At 46.9% G+C, this 16,811-nt stretch overlaps 1 protein-coding gene across 3 annotated transcripts in view; it reads right to left on the minus strand.

Annotated features, from left to right (window-relative positions):
- Positions 1 to 3,855: 3,855 nt before the first annotated feature.
- Positions 3,856 to 16,811, minus strand: part of SPMAP2 (sperm microtubule associated protein 2) — a 361,513-nt gene continuing 348,557 nt past the window's right edge. For all 3 annotated transcript variants that reach the window (XM_063923633.1, XM_063923548.1, XM_063923456.1), the window contains one exon: positions 3,856 to 4,171. In XM_063923633.1, the coding sequence (XP_063779703.1) occupies positions 3,924 to 4,171 (248 nt within the window). In that variant the 3' untranslated portion in view covers positions 3,856 to 3,923. The remainder of the gene's footprint in view (positions 4,172 to 16,811) is intronic.

A 16,811-nucleotide genomic window follows, 5' to 3' on the forward strand; every position in this document is an offset into this window, starting at 1 on the left:
CCCTCTTTAATGCTGTCCTATAGGGAGCTTCTTTTTCCAAATTGGCTCTGGAGGCTAGGATTATAGTTATTCCCAAGGAAGGCAAAGATGCATCCAACTGCGTTAATTATAGACCTATCTCGCTACTTAACTCAGATATTAAGATATACGCGAAAATTCTGGCCCTCCGATTGAATAGCGTATTGCCCCACCTTGTCCATAATGACAAGGTAGGATTTATCCCTGGTCGCCAAGCCCGCGATAATACGAGGCGGGTCATTAGCCTTGCTCACCATATCAACCTTACACATACCCCTGCTCTTTTGCTTTGTCTGGACGCGGAGAAAGCGTTTGACAGGATAGGTTGGCCCTTTATGTTCGAAACTCTTGCTCACTTTGGTTTTCAGGGGGAATTTCTCACGGGGATTCAGGCTTTGTACTCGGATCCCTCTGCAAGGGTCTACGTGAATGGAGTGTTGTCAGACCCTCTGAGTATCTCTAACGGCACCAGACAGGGCTGCCCACTCTCGCCCCTGATCTTTGCTCTAGTAATAGAACCGTTAGCAGCGCATATCCGGACTTCGACCGATATTAGGGGGTTGGAGGTGGGGAGCTCTGTTTACAAGATCTCCCTGTTTGCAGATGATGTCCTCCTTTCGCTTTCTTCACCGCACACTTCTTTGCCGAACCTTCTCAATCTTCTGTCTGAGTACGGACATGTATCGGGTTATAAAGTTAATTGGTCCAAAACGGAAGCTCTCCCCTTCCACATTTCTCCTACCCACCTATCCCGCATGCAATCCAACTTTAAATTTTCTTGGTGTGCTTCTAAAATCCGATACCTGGGGATCTTTATTAAGCGCCGCTACGGAGACCTGTATAAGGCGAACTTCTCCCCCTTGCTTATAAACATTAAGGCCGATCTCCATAAATGGTAGTCCTTGATTATATCCTGGCTGGGGCGTATCATAGCTCTGAAAATGAATATAATCCCCCACCTACTTTATCTGTTTCAGACGCTGCCTGTGAAAGTCCCGGACTCTGTCTTGGCACAAGTTCACTCTTGGTTTCACTGCTTTGTTTGGAGAAAATAAGGTACCTAGGATAGGTTTCTCCACTCTACGCAAGCCAGTACAGGAGGGCGGTAGAGGCTTCCCAGATATCCGCCTCTACTATCTGGCCACTCATCTCAGCCAAGCTGTCGCTTGGTTCGCCCCTGCTCAGAACATCCGATGGCTCCAGCTGGAATCTGCACTGGGCCACACTACGTCTTTGTCGTCCCTACTCTTATCCTCCTCCAACGCAAGGTCTCCTCATTTGCAACTGCACCCTGTACTGTAATTCTCTTGCCAGATTTGGGACTACTGCACTCGGCGCTTTCACCTGCTGTCATCCCCCTCTTCGCTTACCCCTTTATGGGATAACCCTTCTTTCACCCCGAGTCAGTCTCTGACTCGCTCTCGTCCATGGTCGGAAAGGAATATCCGCTTTGTTCTGGATGTACTGTCTGAGGGTGCTTGCGCGCCTTTATCGGATATCATAACAAGATATAACTTCCCGGATGCGAACCCTTTTACCTATTTTCAGATAAGACACTTTGTCTCTTCTATATCGAATTCTTCCCCGTTCCAACCTTTATCCACTCTGGAGTCTTATAGCTATCACAAATTGCTTTCTCGAGGAATCATCTCCCTACTAAACTCCCTTCTTCAGGTTTGGGGTCAGCCGACAACCCCGGCTTTTGTTCTCCAGTGGGAACGGGACCTAGGACCGCCGCCTGCTGACCATGATTGGTCGGATGTCTTCACTGCTGCCGCAAAATCCTCCATCTCAACGCTAGTGAAGGAAAACGCTTACAAAATATTATATAGGTGGTACTTTGTCCCCTCTAGACTCCACAAGATGTTCCCTTCCTCTTCGCCCACGTGCTGGAGAGGCTGCGGCGGTCATGGCTCTTTCCTCCACATCTGGTGGACATGTCCCAAGATCATACTATTTTGGGACGCAGTCGCACACCTGATAAGTACAGTGCTCCAGACCCAGGTATCTAAAGACCCTTGGTCTTTTCTGCTGGGCCTCCCCATTATTAACACACCTCCAACTTCCGGTAAATTACTGACACAGATTTTAAATGCTGCTCGATGCGCAATTGCCCTCCACTGGAAACAGAGGGAGGCCCCCCCTATTAAGCGGGTCATTGATAAAGTTTGGTACTTCGCAAGCATGGAAAAAATCACTGCATACCTCCATAACAGATCTTTCCAGTTTCTTCTGATTTGGAAATTATGGTTCGACTCCCAAGCTCCAGCACGTAGAATACGCTCCCCTGAGGGTTCTATGGCACTCCTACTGTGATTTTGGTAATCTCCTAACCTATCGAGTAGACATGTGACCATCCTTAATATTACCTTTTCGTGTACCTTAAGTATTACCTTCTATCTTGCACTAGCGCTCCGAGCGGTATTTGCTATATAAAGAGGCGCACTGGCGGATCCTCCGACTCTGTCTTTTCTCCCCCTACTCTATACTTTCCTCGTCTTTCCCTTCTCTTCTCTTTTATCTTGCTTTTTCTTTATCCTTCCTTTCTTTACTGGTACAGTCACGAGATTATTTCTTGGTTCCTACTTAATCGGACTGCTTCTGTTGCTCTCGGTGTATATTTTATCTCTATTTCTTTTGTTATCAATGTGATGTTTTTTATTATGGGAACCCCATGACCTTTATTTTCAGATTATATCTCTGCTCTTGGTAAAATGTTGTTTTACGGATATGCCCTACGTGCTTTGGGGGGATAATGTAATCCTTTATAACTTGAAAACTAAATAAACAATAAAAAAATAAAAAATAAAAAGACGCAGGATTTTTTCACAGTTTGGCCTTGCGACTGTGCATTACGATCCGTACGCATGTGCAGTCATTCGATAATTGCCCGCTGTGTGATTTTGCACAAAAACGATCAGGTCTCCATTAGGCCCAGTGCTCTGTAGATCACACTTTTGAGAGCCTTTGCAGTGCAAGGAAACATACTAAGGAGGCCACATGTACAATTGCTCTTATGTAGATACCAATAACAAGGGAAGCCATTTTATTTGCCACCTCAGACAGCAGAATGATTAGAAACATTTTTAGGCCTCTCATAGACGCTGAAAATGCAGTCTGTTGTAATAGTGTGTGAAAATACTTTCCCCCCATGTGGGAGGGGCAAAGGGATCTTCATTTGCAACTTCTTTATGCCCAGACAACTTGTAAACAAACTTGCAAATGTACAGTAGAACTAAAAGCACATAATGGTCTTTTATTGGAAAGCAAATAATATATCATGGTCTTGGTCTGAATTAAACATAAGCAGTGTCGGACTGGGGCATTAAGGGCCCACCAGTGGAATGCAATGGTAGGGGCCTGTGTTAAGGGGTGTGGCCAGTCTCCAGATGGGTCACCACAGAGGCTTGGCTAACCATTAGTGAGTTCATGGTCTGGGCCCCTTGATAAATATACACAGTAATTACTTCTAGAGCATTCCTGATAATGTACCAGATTAATAACAGCAATGCACTGTAGAAATACACCATAGCTCTGTGCAGTATAATATAACATATGTATAATGTATAATTAGTGCACAGTCTGGAACCTGATCCCTAGAAGTTGAGGAGGCCCCCCCCCCCCCCAGGCAGTGGGGCCCATTGGGGGTTTCCTCCCTTACCCCTGAGGACCAGTCCGGCCCTGCACATAAGGATTCTACTGTAATGGATGATACTTAGCCTTGAACTAATCTGATATCAACCATACCCTCCGCTTAGTGCGCAATGTTTGAGATGCACAGGAGTACAAAAGTACTTTTTTATGTCACTGACAACAACTGAGCCAAAATCAGAGCTTTTTTTTTTATTGATGTAATTTTAAATACAGTTGATTCTTCTATTTTGATGTAGCGGTAAAAAGAATATTCAAGACTTTCTTATGATGTGCCTGCGAGCAGGAGGTATACAGAGCTCAACAATACGAGGTGATGCATTGGCATTCTTAGCAGAAGAGGAGATCCTGTATGGGTCATACTCTTCAAAGATAGCTTTGCGAGTTTTAGGTTTTGCCAGCTGGAATATTCGGTCTGATGCTTGGATGTGGAGAGCAGATGCAGGAACATTCCGCAGGACTGGGAGGTCATGCTGGTACTTGGGATGCTCCATTTTAGGCACTGAAAAAATTATAATTTATCTTAAAACAATATCTTAGACCAAAAAAATGCCATACCATTTAAGTACTCATGAACCTCTCCTTGCAAACCTATTGTGTAATACTAAATAATAAAGGATTTACTTCTCATACTTTTATAGTATTAATGCGAAAAAAATCCCTATTTCATTGCATTTACTATTTCCTAAATCTAGTTCTAATTAATTTTCATTTTTGCCCTAGAATAATGCAATAAAAAAATTAGAGCTTTTGTTACAGTATGGAAATGATCACGGACTGGATAGAGACTTAGGAGTTGATGTAGGGATGGTCGTCGACCATCGATAGTCTATGACTGATATTGGATACTTTTACCATTTATGTCATGTAGCCAGATGTTTTCCCGCCATCTATGGTAGCTATCTGCCCAATGTTGTTTTTTTTTGTCCTGACGGTGTCAGTGTTGCTGCTGCTTCAGCCACTGTGTGTAAAAGCCAGGAACATAGAAACATAGAATTTCATGGCAGATAAGAACCACTTGGCCCATCTAGTCTGCCCCTTTTTTTATCCTTTAGGTAATCTCAACCCTTTTTGAACCTTAATTCTTTGTAAGGATATTCATATGCCTATCCCAAGCATGTTTAAATTGCTCTACAGTCTTAGCCTCTAGTCTTAGCCTGAGGCTATTCCACTTATCCACTAGCCTTTCTGTGAAGTAATTTTTCCTTAAATTTCCCCTGAACCTCCAGCCTCAGTGTATGTCCTCAAGTTCTAATACTTCTCTTCCTTTGAAGAATGTTTCCCTTCTGAACTTTAAGACCCTTGATATATTTTAAAGTTTCTATCATGTTCCGCCCCTTTGACAGGCCTATCAGTTACAGCTTAGTCCCGCCCCCTGCTCTCATATAGAAGAAGCGGCAGCCGCTGCGCATGCCCAGAAACAGATAGCAAAACCATCAACGGCACCACACAGAATAGGCAGCTGCCATCAATAGTTTGTGCCACATCACCATTGATGGTAACCATCCAGGGGCAAACACAGGATTTACTGAGGGGGGTTTCACGTCCCTTTCTCCTTGCAGGTGGCAACAAGCTCAGGCCCAGGTAATTAGTATATCCTTACCATCTCTGGGCCCCTGGAGAGAGTGTGTACCTAGGTTCTGGTGGGACAGGGTGTTGGTAGTGATTGAATGTGAACAGGAAAGAGGGGAGGGGAGCCATCAACTATCTTGCCTACAGGGTCCTAGTATGAACTTCCACCCCTGCTGCCAGCATTGGCAGGATCGGACAAGTCTTGCTTTTTCAAGAACAAGCCACTGGCCGGGCTCAGCTGTATCTGGGAAGTGGCTGCACCAGTGGTTGTGTGAGTGATTGGCTGCTCCCCACAGTCCTTTGCTGAGTAGCCACACCCCCACCACATAGATCCATGACAGAGTGGTGGATAGAGACTCTCCACTGGGGTGAAGTACTGGTTTGATGGTCTGTTTCAGTAGTGGATGCAATGTGCAGCAGTGCTATGTCTTCAGTCGCAGCGGATTTGAGTTCATATGCCAATGCCACAAATGGTATCTATTGAAAAAAAAAGACACCCACTGCTGGCTTCTCAGATCTGCTCCTGCATCCGAAGAACCAGCATCGGATCCACAGAGCGAACATCGGCTGGCCAATAAGACATCTGAGCAGCCCTCAGGTTGCTCAGGATGTCTGGCAAAACGACGCTGGGGCAAGTGAAGCTGCGTCTGAGGATGCAACTACTGGCTTCAGCACAACCAGAAAATGGGGCCAACAAACTCCCTTTTTCTGCAGCGCTCCTCGTCACCACTCTGAAATGCCTGCAGCCTGTCAATTAGGCTGCTTCTAACAGGGCACCGGAGCACCAACGCAACACAAGTGCACTGCGCCTCCAATGCATATACAGCCTCTAAACAATTGGTTAATTGTGACCGAATCAGGACTAGATGTTAAGAATTAAAAAAATTTACGAGTATATAGTGAACCTTTAGTGGCACATTTAGAGGTAGACATAATGTACATGTGTTTCTATATCATGATATACACATTTATATACATGCCTACATAACGTTGGAATGCATATATACACAGGGCTGCTTCTAGACAATTTAGCTTAGTGCGAGCATTCCAAAAAAATGTGCCACCCCCAACCATAGACATTCAAAAATGACCCTTCCCTTTCATAGACATAAAAAAAACTATTTTGTGGTCTCGCTAAAATGGGCATGACCTCACTAAAATAGGCATGGCTTCACAACCTCGGCCACCACAGAAAAAAAACACTCCACCATATAAGTCCCACACAGCAATGTCCCTTGCACCATATTATGCCCCCTGCACCATAATATGCCACACACCGCAATACCCATGATATATTATGCCCTACCGTAAAGCTTCTAATTACTTTTAAATTACCTGCTCATTACCAGGGGTTCCATGCTCTGGGATCCATGCTCGTTGCCAAGGTTAATGTTCGTTGTCAAGGGTAATGCTCGTTGCCAAGGGTGTATACTCGCCGGCGGGTGACAGCCCACCTGTGCTGATATTCTGCTCTCCCTCTTCCCGCCCATATTACTCCGCTCTGGGGGATGGTGGAGTTTCACGAAATGACACGATTGCCTTGCAACGTCATGATGCAATTGCGTCATTCCGTGAAACTCTGCCCCCTGAGTGGAGTACTATGGAAGAGTGAGGATGGGGAGCAGAAGGAGCCACAAAGTGCCGCAGCGGGAGCCCCGTGCAATCGCAAGGCTCACCTGTCTCTAGAAATGTCACTGTATATACACTGGAGTGGAAAAGTCTTGGAATAGGTGTATAGTATCGTGTAGGATCCCCTTTAGCCCAGCAAAATGTGGAATCAATGTCACGTCGAGTTACTTCAAGTGGACAGAAGACTGGAGAGATACTGGCAAATGCAGTCAGGAGAGCTTCCCACCGCTCTCTGATATTAGTAGGCAGTGGCGGATTTAGGGGGGGGGCACCAAGGCACGTGCACCCCTGTCATTTTTAGTTGATTTGTGTATTTTTATTTTATGCGCACGCCGCAGCCCGCAGCCCTCGCGGTGGCTTGGGGGCGAGGGGCTGCGGGGGCGCCACTGATTTAGTGCAGTCAGACTGACATGTGGACGAGCGTCCGCATGTCAGTCTGCAGTCTCTTTTCCTCCCCTGCTGTTAGGAGGGACACAGAGGGCACAGTGCACGCCTCCCTGTGTCCCTCCTGGGTCTCCGGCGGCCGCGGGTCTCATAAAGGAAGTGCCGTTTGTGAGCACTTCCTTTATTAGAGTGACCCGCGGCCGCCGGAGACACAGGAGGGACACAGGGAGGCGTGCACTGTGCCCTCCGTGTCCCTCCTAACAGCAGGGGAGCGGGGGGAGCAGCGGCGGCGGCGGCGGAGGAAGCGGGGGGGGGGGGGGCGCACTGAGGGGGCATATCTGGCACTGGGGGGGAATATCTGGCACTGGGTGCATATTTGGCAGGGAGGGGGGGGGAGAATATCTGGCACTGGGGACATATATGGCACTGGGGGGAATATCTGTCACTGGGGGCATATATGGCACTGGGGGGGGGGGGAATATCTGGCACTGGGGGCATATGTGGCACTGGGGGGGGGGATATCTGGCACTGGGGGCATATGTGGCACTGGGGGGGGGGATATCTGGCACTGGGGCATATGTGGCACTGGGGGGGGGAATGTCTGGCACTGGGGGCATATGTGGCACGGGGGGGGGGGAATATCTGGCACTGGGGGCATATGTGGCACTGGGGGGGAATATCTGGCACTGGGGCATATGTGGCACTGGGGGGCATATATAGCACTGGGGGGGGATATCTGGCACTGGGGGCATATGTGGCACTGTCGGGGCATATGTGGCACTGGGGGCATATGTGGCACTGGGGGGGTATATGTGTACCTGGCACATGGGGGGGGGGCTATATTTGGCACTGGGGGCATGTGAGTACCTGGCACCGTGGGGGAATATCTGGCACTGGGGACATATGTGGCACTGGGAGCACAGCCCTAGCAACAAGGACTACCTCCTAGCAACGAGCATGACACCCAGTGCATGAAACCCCTGGCAACGAGCAATGACACCCAGTGCATGAAACCCCTGGCAACGAGCATGACACCCAGTGCATGAAACCCCTGGCAACGAGCATGACACCCTGAGCATGAAAACCCCTGGCACCGTGCATGGAACCAAGAGCATGAAACCCCTGGCAACGAGCATGACACCCAGTGCATGAAACCCCTGACAACGAGCAGGTATTTGAAAAGTAATTAGAAGCCTTACTGTAGGACTTAATGTGTAATGGGCATACGGTGTGTGGCATAATGTATCACGGACATTGCGGTGTGTGTCATAGTGTGTCACAGGCATTACGGTGTATGGTATACTATATCGCTGGCATTGTGATATGTGGTATAATGTCTCAGGGTCATTGCAGTGTGTGGCATAATGTATCACGGACATTGCGGTGTGTGTCATAATGTGTCAGGCATTACGGTGTGTGGTATGCTATATCACGGGCATTGTGGTATGTGGTATAATGTCTCAGGGTCATTGCAGTGTGGCATAATATATAACGGGCATTGCGGTGTGTGGCATAGGGTATAACGGGCATTGCGGTATGTGTCACAGGCATTACGGTGTATGGTATACTATATCACGGGCATTGTGGTATAATGTCTCAAGGTCATTGCAGTGTGTGGCATAATGTGTCACAGACATTGTATGTGCTATAATGTATCAGGGGCAGTGCAGTGTGTAGCATAATGTATAACGGGCATTGCAATTCCTGTCATAATGTGTCACAGGCATTATAGTGTGTGGCATAATGTGTCGGGGGCATTACGGTGTGTGGCATAATGTGTCGGGGGCATTATGGTGTGTGCATACTGTGTCATGTGCATTATTGTGTGTGGCATAATGTCTAAGGGCCATTGCAGTATGTGGCATAATGTATACTGGGCATTACTATAAGGAGGAAAAATGACAAATAATGTAAGGGGCATGAATCAGGATTATTTTTCTTTCCTGTGGTGGCCAACGTCTGGGCGTGCAGGTTGCAAAACTGGGGTATAAGGTAGTCTTTTCCTGCAATACCACGCCCATTAAAACGAAGCCACGCCCATTCCAATGAAGCCACGCCCCTTATGGTGCCCCCCCTGTAATTTTTTTCTGGATCCGCCCCTGTTAGTAGGTACACTTTTCAAACTCCGATAATTCATGTCACCTTGCCCTTTGTGTCTTCTAACGCCTGGAGAGAAAGGACTGGGAACAGGCCAGGACCAGATTAAGTCTTGGGGGGGATCAGGGCACTTAAGACAGGGGGCTCAGGGGAAGGGGGGTGTATATTACACTGTGCATACCTCCCTACATGGCCCATTCCAGGAGGGTCAAGATTCTCTCTACCTGGACTTCCCTCTTACTATATGATTGTAGTCACCTGTGTTGAACTATTTAATTGATAAGAAAGGTGTTTCAACAGAGGTGATTGCAATCATAAATCAAGAGGGAAGTCCAGGTAGAGAGCATTTTGTCCCTCCTGGAATGGGTCATGTTGAAAGGTATGGATTGTGTATATTAAATAAACCGATGGTGTATATTAGAATAAACTAATAGTTTAATAATGCCTGGGTACTGTTTATAGCTCCACCTAGTTGAGAGACAACTATTTAATAAACTTTTCTTATAGTGGAACAAAGATAACTTAACCTTAAAATTAGTGATGAGCGGGTTCGGTTCCTCGGAATCCGAACCCGCCCGAACTTCACCTTTTTTTTACACGGGTCCGAGCGACTCGGATCCTCCCGCCTTGCTCGGTTAACCCGAGCGCGCCCGAACGTCATCATCCCGCTGTCGGATTCTCGCGAGACTCGGATTCTATATAAGGGAGCCGCGCGTCGCCGCCATTTTCACACGTGCATTGAGATTGATAGGGAGAGGACGTGGCTGGCGTCCTCTCCGTTATAGTAGAACACAGAGTGACTTAGTTAGTTATAATTGGGGGGACGAGGAGCAGCTGTTAGGGAGTACAGTGCAGGGTTTTGATTAGTTTAATCCTTTGTTTCTCTGCCTGAAAAAAAGTCTCCACCATATCTGTGCTCACTCAGTGTGCTGCACTGCTGCATGATATATCTGTGCTGAGTGCACTGCTCACACTGCCTAATTGTGGGGACTGGGGAGCAGTTATAGCAGGAGTACAGTGCACAGTTTTGCTGACAGTGACCACCAGTCCAGTATACGTTTGTCTGCCTGAAAAACACTGTGGTGTTTTTTTTTCTTTCTTCATGCTAGTTTGTTTAGCAGTCTGCTGACAGTGTCCACCAGGTCCGTTATACAGTATATTATATATATAAGCACTAAGCAGCAGTATGGTAGGCCACGGCTGTACCTACCTCTGTGTCGTCAGTGCACTCATCGTCCATAAGTATAAGTAATACTATACTATCCATCCATCTACATTGTATACCTGTGGTGTTTTTTTTTTCTTTCTTCATACTAGTTTGTTCAGCAGTCTGCTGACAGTGTCCACCAGGTCCGTTATACAGTATATTATATATATAAGCACTAAGCAGCAGTACGGTAGGCCATGGCTGTACCTACCTCTGTGTCGTCAGTGCACTCGTCGTCCATAAGTATAAGTAATACTAATACTATCCATCCATCTACATTGTATACCTGTGGTGTTTTTTTTTTCTTTCTTCATACTAGTTTGTTTAGCAGTCTGCTGACAGTGTCCACCAGTTCCGTTATACAGTATATTATATATATAAGCACTAAGCAGCAGTACGGTAGGCCACGGCTGTACCTACCTCTGTGTCGTCAGTGCACTCGTCGTCCATAAGTATAAGTAATACTATACTATCCATCCATCTACATTGTATACCTGTGGAGTTTTTTTTTTCTTTCTTCATACTAGTTTGTTCAGCAGTCTGCTGACAGTGTCCACCAGGTCTGTTATACAGTATATTATATATATAAGCACTAAGCAGCAGTACGGTAGGCCACGGCTGTACCTACCTCTGTGTCGTCAGTGCACTCGTCGTCCATAAGTATAAGTAATACTAATACTATCCATCCATCTACATTGTATACCTGTGGTGTTTTTTTTTTCTTTCTTCATACTAGTTTGTTTAGCAGTCTGCTGACAGTGTCCACCAGGTCCGTTATACAGTATATTATATATATAAGCACTAAGCAGCAGTACGGTAGGCCACAGCTGTACCTACCTCTGTGTCGTCAGTGCACTCGTCGTCCATAAGTATAAGTAATACTAATACTATCCATCCATCTACATTGTATACCTGTGGTGTTTTTTTTTTCTTTCTTCATACTAGTTTGTTTAGCAGTCTGCTGACAGTGTCCACCAGGTCCGTTATACAGTATATTATATATATAAGCACTAAGCAGCAGTACGGTAGGCCATGGCTGTACCTACCTCTGTGTCGTCAGTGCACTCGTCGTCCATAAGTATAAGTAATACTAATACTATCCATCCATCTACATTGTATACCTGTGGAATTTTTTTTTTCTTTCTTCATACTAGTTTGTTCAGCAGTCTGCTGACAGTGTCCACCAGGTCTGTTATACAGTATATTATATATATAAGCACTAAGCAGCAGTACGGTAGGCCACGGCTGTACCTACCTCTGTGTCGTCAGTGCACGCGTCGTCCATAAGTATAAGTAATACTAATACTATCCATCCATCTACATTGTATACCTGTGGTGTTTTTTTTTTTCTTTCTTCATACTAGTTTGTTTAGCAGTCTGCTGACAGTGTCCACCAGGTCCGTTATACAGTATATTATATATATAAGCACTAAGCAGCAGTACGGTAGGCCACAGCTGTACCTACCTCTGTGTCGTCAGTGCACTCGTCGTCCATAAGTATAAGTAATACTAATACTATCCATCCATCTACATTGTATACCTGTGGTGTTTTTTTTCTTTCTTCATACTAGTTTGTTTAGCAGTCTGCTGACAGTGTCCACCAGGTCCGTTATACAGTATATTATATATATAAGCACTAAGCAGCAGTACGGTAGGCCACGGCTGTACCTACCTCTGTGTCGTCACTCGTCATCCATAAGTATAAGTAATAATAGTATACTATCCATCCATCTACATTGTATACCTGTGGTGGCTTTTAGTTGTGCGCAAAATATGGAGAACAAAAATGTGGAGGTTAAAAAAATAGGGAAAGATCAAGATCCACTTCCACCTCGTGCTGAAGCTGCTGCCACTAGTCATGGCCGAGACGATGAAATGCCATCAACGTCGTCTGCCAAGGTCGATGCCCAATGTCATAGTACAGAGCATGTAAAATCCAAAACACAAAAGATCAGTAAAAAAATGACCCAAAAATCTAAATTAAAAGCGTCTGAGGAGAAGCGTAAACTTGCCAATATGCCATTTACGACACGGAGTGGCAAGGAACGGCTGAGGCCCTGGCCTATGTTCATGGCTAGTGGTTCAGCTTCACATGAGGATGGAAGCACTCATCCTCTCGCTAGAAAAAAGAAAAGACTTGCGGCAAAAGCACAGCAAAGAACTGTGCATTCTTCGAAATCCCAAATCCCAAAGGAGAGTCCAATTGTGTCGGTTGCGATGCCTGACCTTCCCAACACTGGACGGGAAGAGCTTGCGCCTTCCACCATTTGCACGCCCCCTGCAAGTGTTGAAAGGAGCACCCGCAGTCCAGTTCCTGATAGTGAAATTGAAGATGTCAGTGTTGAAGTACACCAGGATGAGGATATGGGTGTTGCTGGCGCTGGGGAGGAAATTGGCAAGGAGGATTCTGATGGTGAGGTGGTTTGTTTAAGTCAGGCACCCGGGGAGACACCTGTTGTCCGTGGGAGGAATATGGCCATTGACATGCCTGGTGAAAATACCAAAAAAATCAGCTCTTCAGTGTGAAAGTATTTCAACAGAAATGCGGACAACAGGTGTCAAGCCTTGTGTTTGTTGCCTTTGTCAAGCTGTAATAAGTAGGGGTAAGGACGTTAACCACCTCGGAACATCCTCCATTATACGTCACCTGCAGCGCATTCATAATAAGTCAGTGACAAGTTCAAAAACTTTGGGCGACAGTGGAAGCAGTCCACTGACCAGTAAATACCTTCCTCTTGTAACCAAGCTCGTGCAAACCACACCACCAACTCCCTCAGTGTCAATTTCCTCCCTACCCAGGAAAGCCAATGGTCCTGCAGGCCATGTCACTGGCAAGTCTGACGAGTCCTCTCCTGCCTGGGATTCCTCCGATGCATCCTTGAGTGTAACGCCTACTGCTGCTGGCGCTGCTGTTGTACCTGCTGGGAGTCGATCGTCATCCCAGAGGGGAAGTCGGAAGACCACTTGTACTACTTCCAGTAAGCAATTGACTGTCCAACAGTCCTTTGCGAGGAAGATGAAATATCACAGCAGTCATCCTGTTGCAAAGCGGATAACTGAGGCCTTGACAACTATGTTGGTGTTAGACGTGCGTCCGGTATCCGCCGTTAGTTCACAGGGAACTAGACAATTTCTTGAGGTAGTGTGCCCCCATTACCAAATACCATCTAGGTTCCACTTCTCTAGGCAGGCGATACCGAGAATGTACACGGACGTCAGAAAAAGACTCACCAGTGTTCTAAAAAATGCAGTTGTACCCAATGTCCACTTAACCCCGGACATGTGGACAAGTGGAGCAGGGCAGACTCAGGACTACATGACTGTGACAGCCCACTGGGTAGATGTATTGCCTCCCGCTGCAAGAACAGCAGCGGCGGCACCAGTAGCAGCATCTCGCAAACGCCAACTCGTTCCTAGGCAGGCTACGCTTTGTATCACCGCTTTCCAGAATACGCACACAGCTGAAAACCTCTTACGGCAACTGAGGAAGATCATCGCAGAATGGCTTACCCCAATTGGACTCTCCTGGGGATTTGTGGCATCGGACAACGCCAGCAATATTGTGCGTGCATTACATCTGGGCAAATTCCAGCACGTCCCATGTTTTGCACATACCTTGAATTTGGTGGTGCAGAATTATTTAAAAAAACGACAGGGGCGTGCAAGAGATGCTGTTGGTGGCCAGACGAATTGCGGGCCACTTTCGGCATACAGGCACCGCGTACAGAAGACTGGAGCACCACCAAAAAAACCTGAACCTGCCCTGCCATCATCTGAAGCAAGAGGTGGTAACGAGGTTGAATTCAACCCTCTATATGCTTCAGAGGATGGAGGAGCAGCAAAAGGCCATTCAAGCCTATACATCTGGCCACGATATAGGCAAAGGAGGTGGAATGCACCTGTCTCAAGCGCAGTGGAGAATGATTTCAACGTTGTGCAAGGTTCTGCTGCCCTTTGAACTTGCCACACGTGAAGTCAGTTCAGACACTGCCAGCCTGAGTCAGGTCAATCCCCTTATCAGGCTTTTGCAGAAGAAGCTGGAGGCATTGAAGGAGGAGCTAAAACAGAGCGATTCCGTTAGGCATGTGGGACTTGTGGATGGAGCCCTTCATTCGCTTAACCAGGATTCACGTGTGGTCAATCTGTTGAAATCAGAGCACTACATTTTGGCCACCGTGCTCGATCCTAGATTTAAAACCTACGTTGGATCTCTCTTTCCGGCAGACACAAGTCTGCAGGGGTTCAAAGAACTGCTGGTGAGAAAATTGTCAAGTCAAGCGGAACGCGACCTGTCAACATCTCCTCCTTCACATTCTCCCGCAACTGGGGGTGCGAGGAAAAGGCTACGAATTCCGAGCCCACCCGCTGGCGGTGATGCAGGGCAGTCTGGAGCGACTGCTGATGCTGACATCTGGTCCGGACTGAAGGACCTGCCAACGATTACTGACATGTCGTCTACTGTCACTGCATATGATTCTCTCACCATTGAAAGAATGGTGGAGGATTATATGAGTGACCGCATCCAAGTAGGCACGTCAGACAGTCCGTACGTATACTGGCAGGGAAAAGAGGCAATTTGGAGGCCCTTGCACAAACTGGCTTTATTCTACCTAAGTTGCCCTCCCTCCAGTGTGTACTCCGAAAGAGTGTTTAGTGCCGCCGCTCACCTTGTCAGCAATCGGCGTACGAGGTTACTTCCAGAAAATGTGGAGAAGATGATGTTCATTAAAATGAATTATAATCAATTCCTCCATGGAGACATTCACCAGCAGCAATTGCCTCCAGAAAGTACACAGGGACCTGAGATGGTGGATTCCAGTGGGGACGAATTAATAATCTGTGAGGAGGGGGATGTACACAGTGAAAGGGGTGATGAATCGGACGATGATGATGAGGTGGACATCTTGCCTCTGTAGAGCCAGTTTGTGCAAAGAGAGATTGATTGCTTCTTTTTTGGTGGGGGCCCAAACCAACCAGTCATTTCAGTCACAGTCGTGTGGCAGACCCTGTCGCTGAAATGATGGGTTGGTTAAAGTGTGCATGTTTATACAACATAAGGGTGGGTGGGAGGGCCCAAGGACAATTCCATCTTGCACCTCTTTTTTCTTTCATTTTTCTTTGCGTCATGTGCTGTTTGGGGAGTATTTTTTGGAAGGGCCATCCTGCGTGACACTGCAGTGCCACTCCTAGATGGGCCAGGTGTTTGTGTCGGCCACTAGGGTCGCTTAGCTAACTCACACAGCTACCTCATTGCGCCTCTATTTTTTCTTCTTTGCGTCATGTGCTGTTTGGGGAGTATTTTTTGGAAGGGCCATCCTGCGTGACACTGCAGTGCCACTCCTAGATGGGCCAGGTGTTTGTGTCGGCCACTAGGGTCGCTTAGCTTACTCACACAGCTACCTCATTGCGCCTCTTTTTTTTCTTCTTTGCGTCATGTGCTGTTTGGGGAGTATTTTTTGGAAGGGCCATCCTGCCTGACACTGCAGTGCCACTCCTAGATGGGCCAGGTGTTTGTGTCGGCCACTTGGGTCGCTTAGCTTAGCCATCCAGCGACCTCGGTGCAAATTTTAGGACTAAAAATAATATTGTGAGGTGTGAGGTGTTCAGAATAGACTGAAAATGAGTGGAAATTATGGTTATTGAGGTTAATAATACTATGGGATCAAAATGACCCCCAAATTCAATGATTTAAGCTGTTTTTTAGGGTTTTTTGAAAAAAACACCCGAATCCAAAACACACCCGAATCCGACAAAAAAAATTCGGTGAGGTTTTGGCAAAACGCGTTCGAACCCAAAACACGGCCGCGGAACCGAACCCAAAACCAAAACACAAAACCCGAAAAATTGCCGGTGCACATCACTACTTAAAATACACATAGAAAAATATAGCGCTCTTCCCCCTCCTATCTCTCCTCTGGTAAGGAAGCTCGGTTGGTAATTCATAAAACCTGATACTACTGTGTCTCTGCCTGCACTGCATACTGTTCTGCTCACATTCTGGCTGCCTGGTTCTGCTGCTGCACAAGAGGAAGAGTTAGTGATGTCAGTGTGCTCCGGCCAGGGGTCTCCCTGACAGAGGGGGGGCCAGGGTACGGTATGCCCTGCGCCCCCACCTTAATCTGGCTATGGTACAGGCAGGTGCTGGCAAGCATAGTACAAGAGCAGTAATGACATGTCCACCTTTCCTTTAGGAGGCGTATCTAATGATGTGCTCTAGGACAAGAGGAACATTGGGGGTCATTCCGACCTGATC

This window comes from Pseudophryne corroboree, chromosome 1 (genome assembly GCF_028390025.1).
Source record: "Pseudophryne corroboree isolate aPseCor3 chromosome 1, aPseCor3.hap2, whole genome shotgun sequence".
Classification (NCBI taxonomy): Eukaryota; Metazoa; Chordata; class Amphibia; order Anura; family Myobatrachidae; genus Pseudophryne; species Pseudophryne corroboree.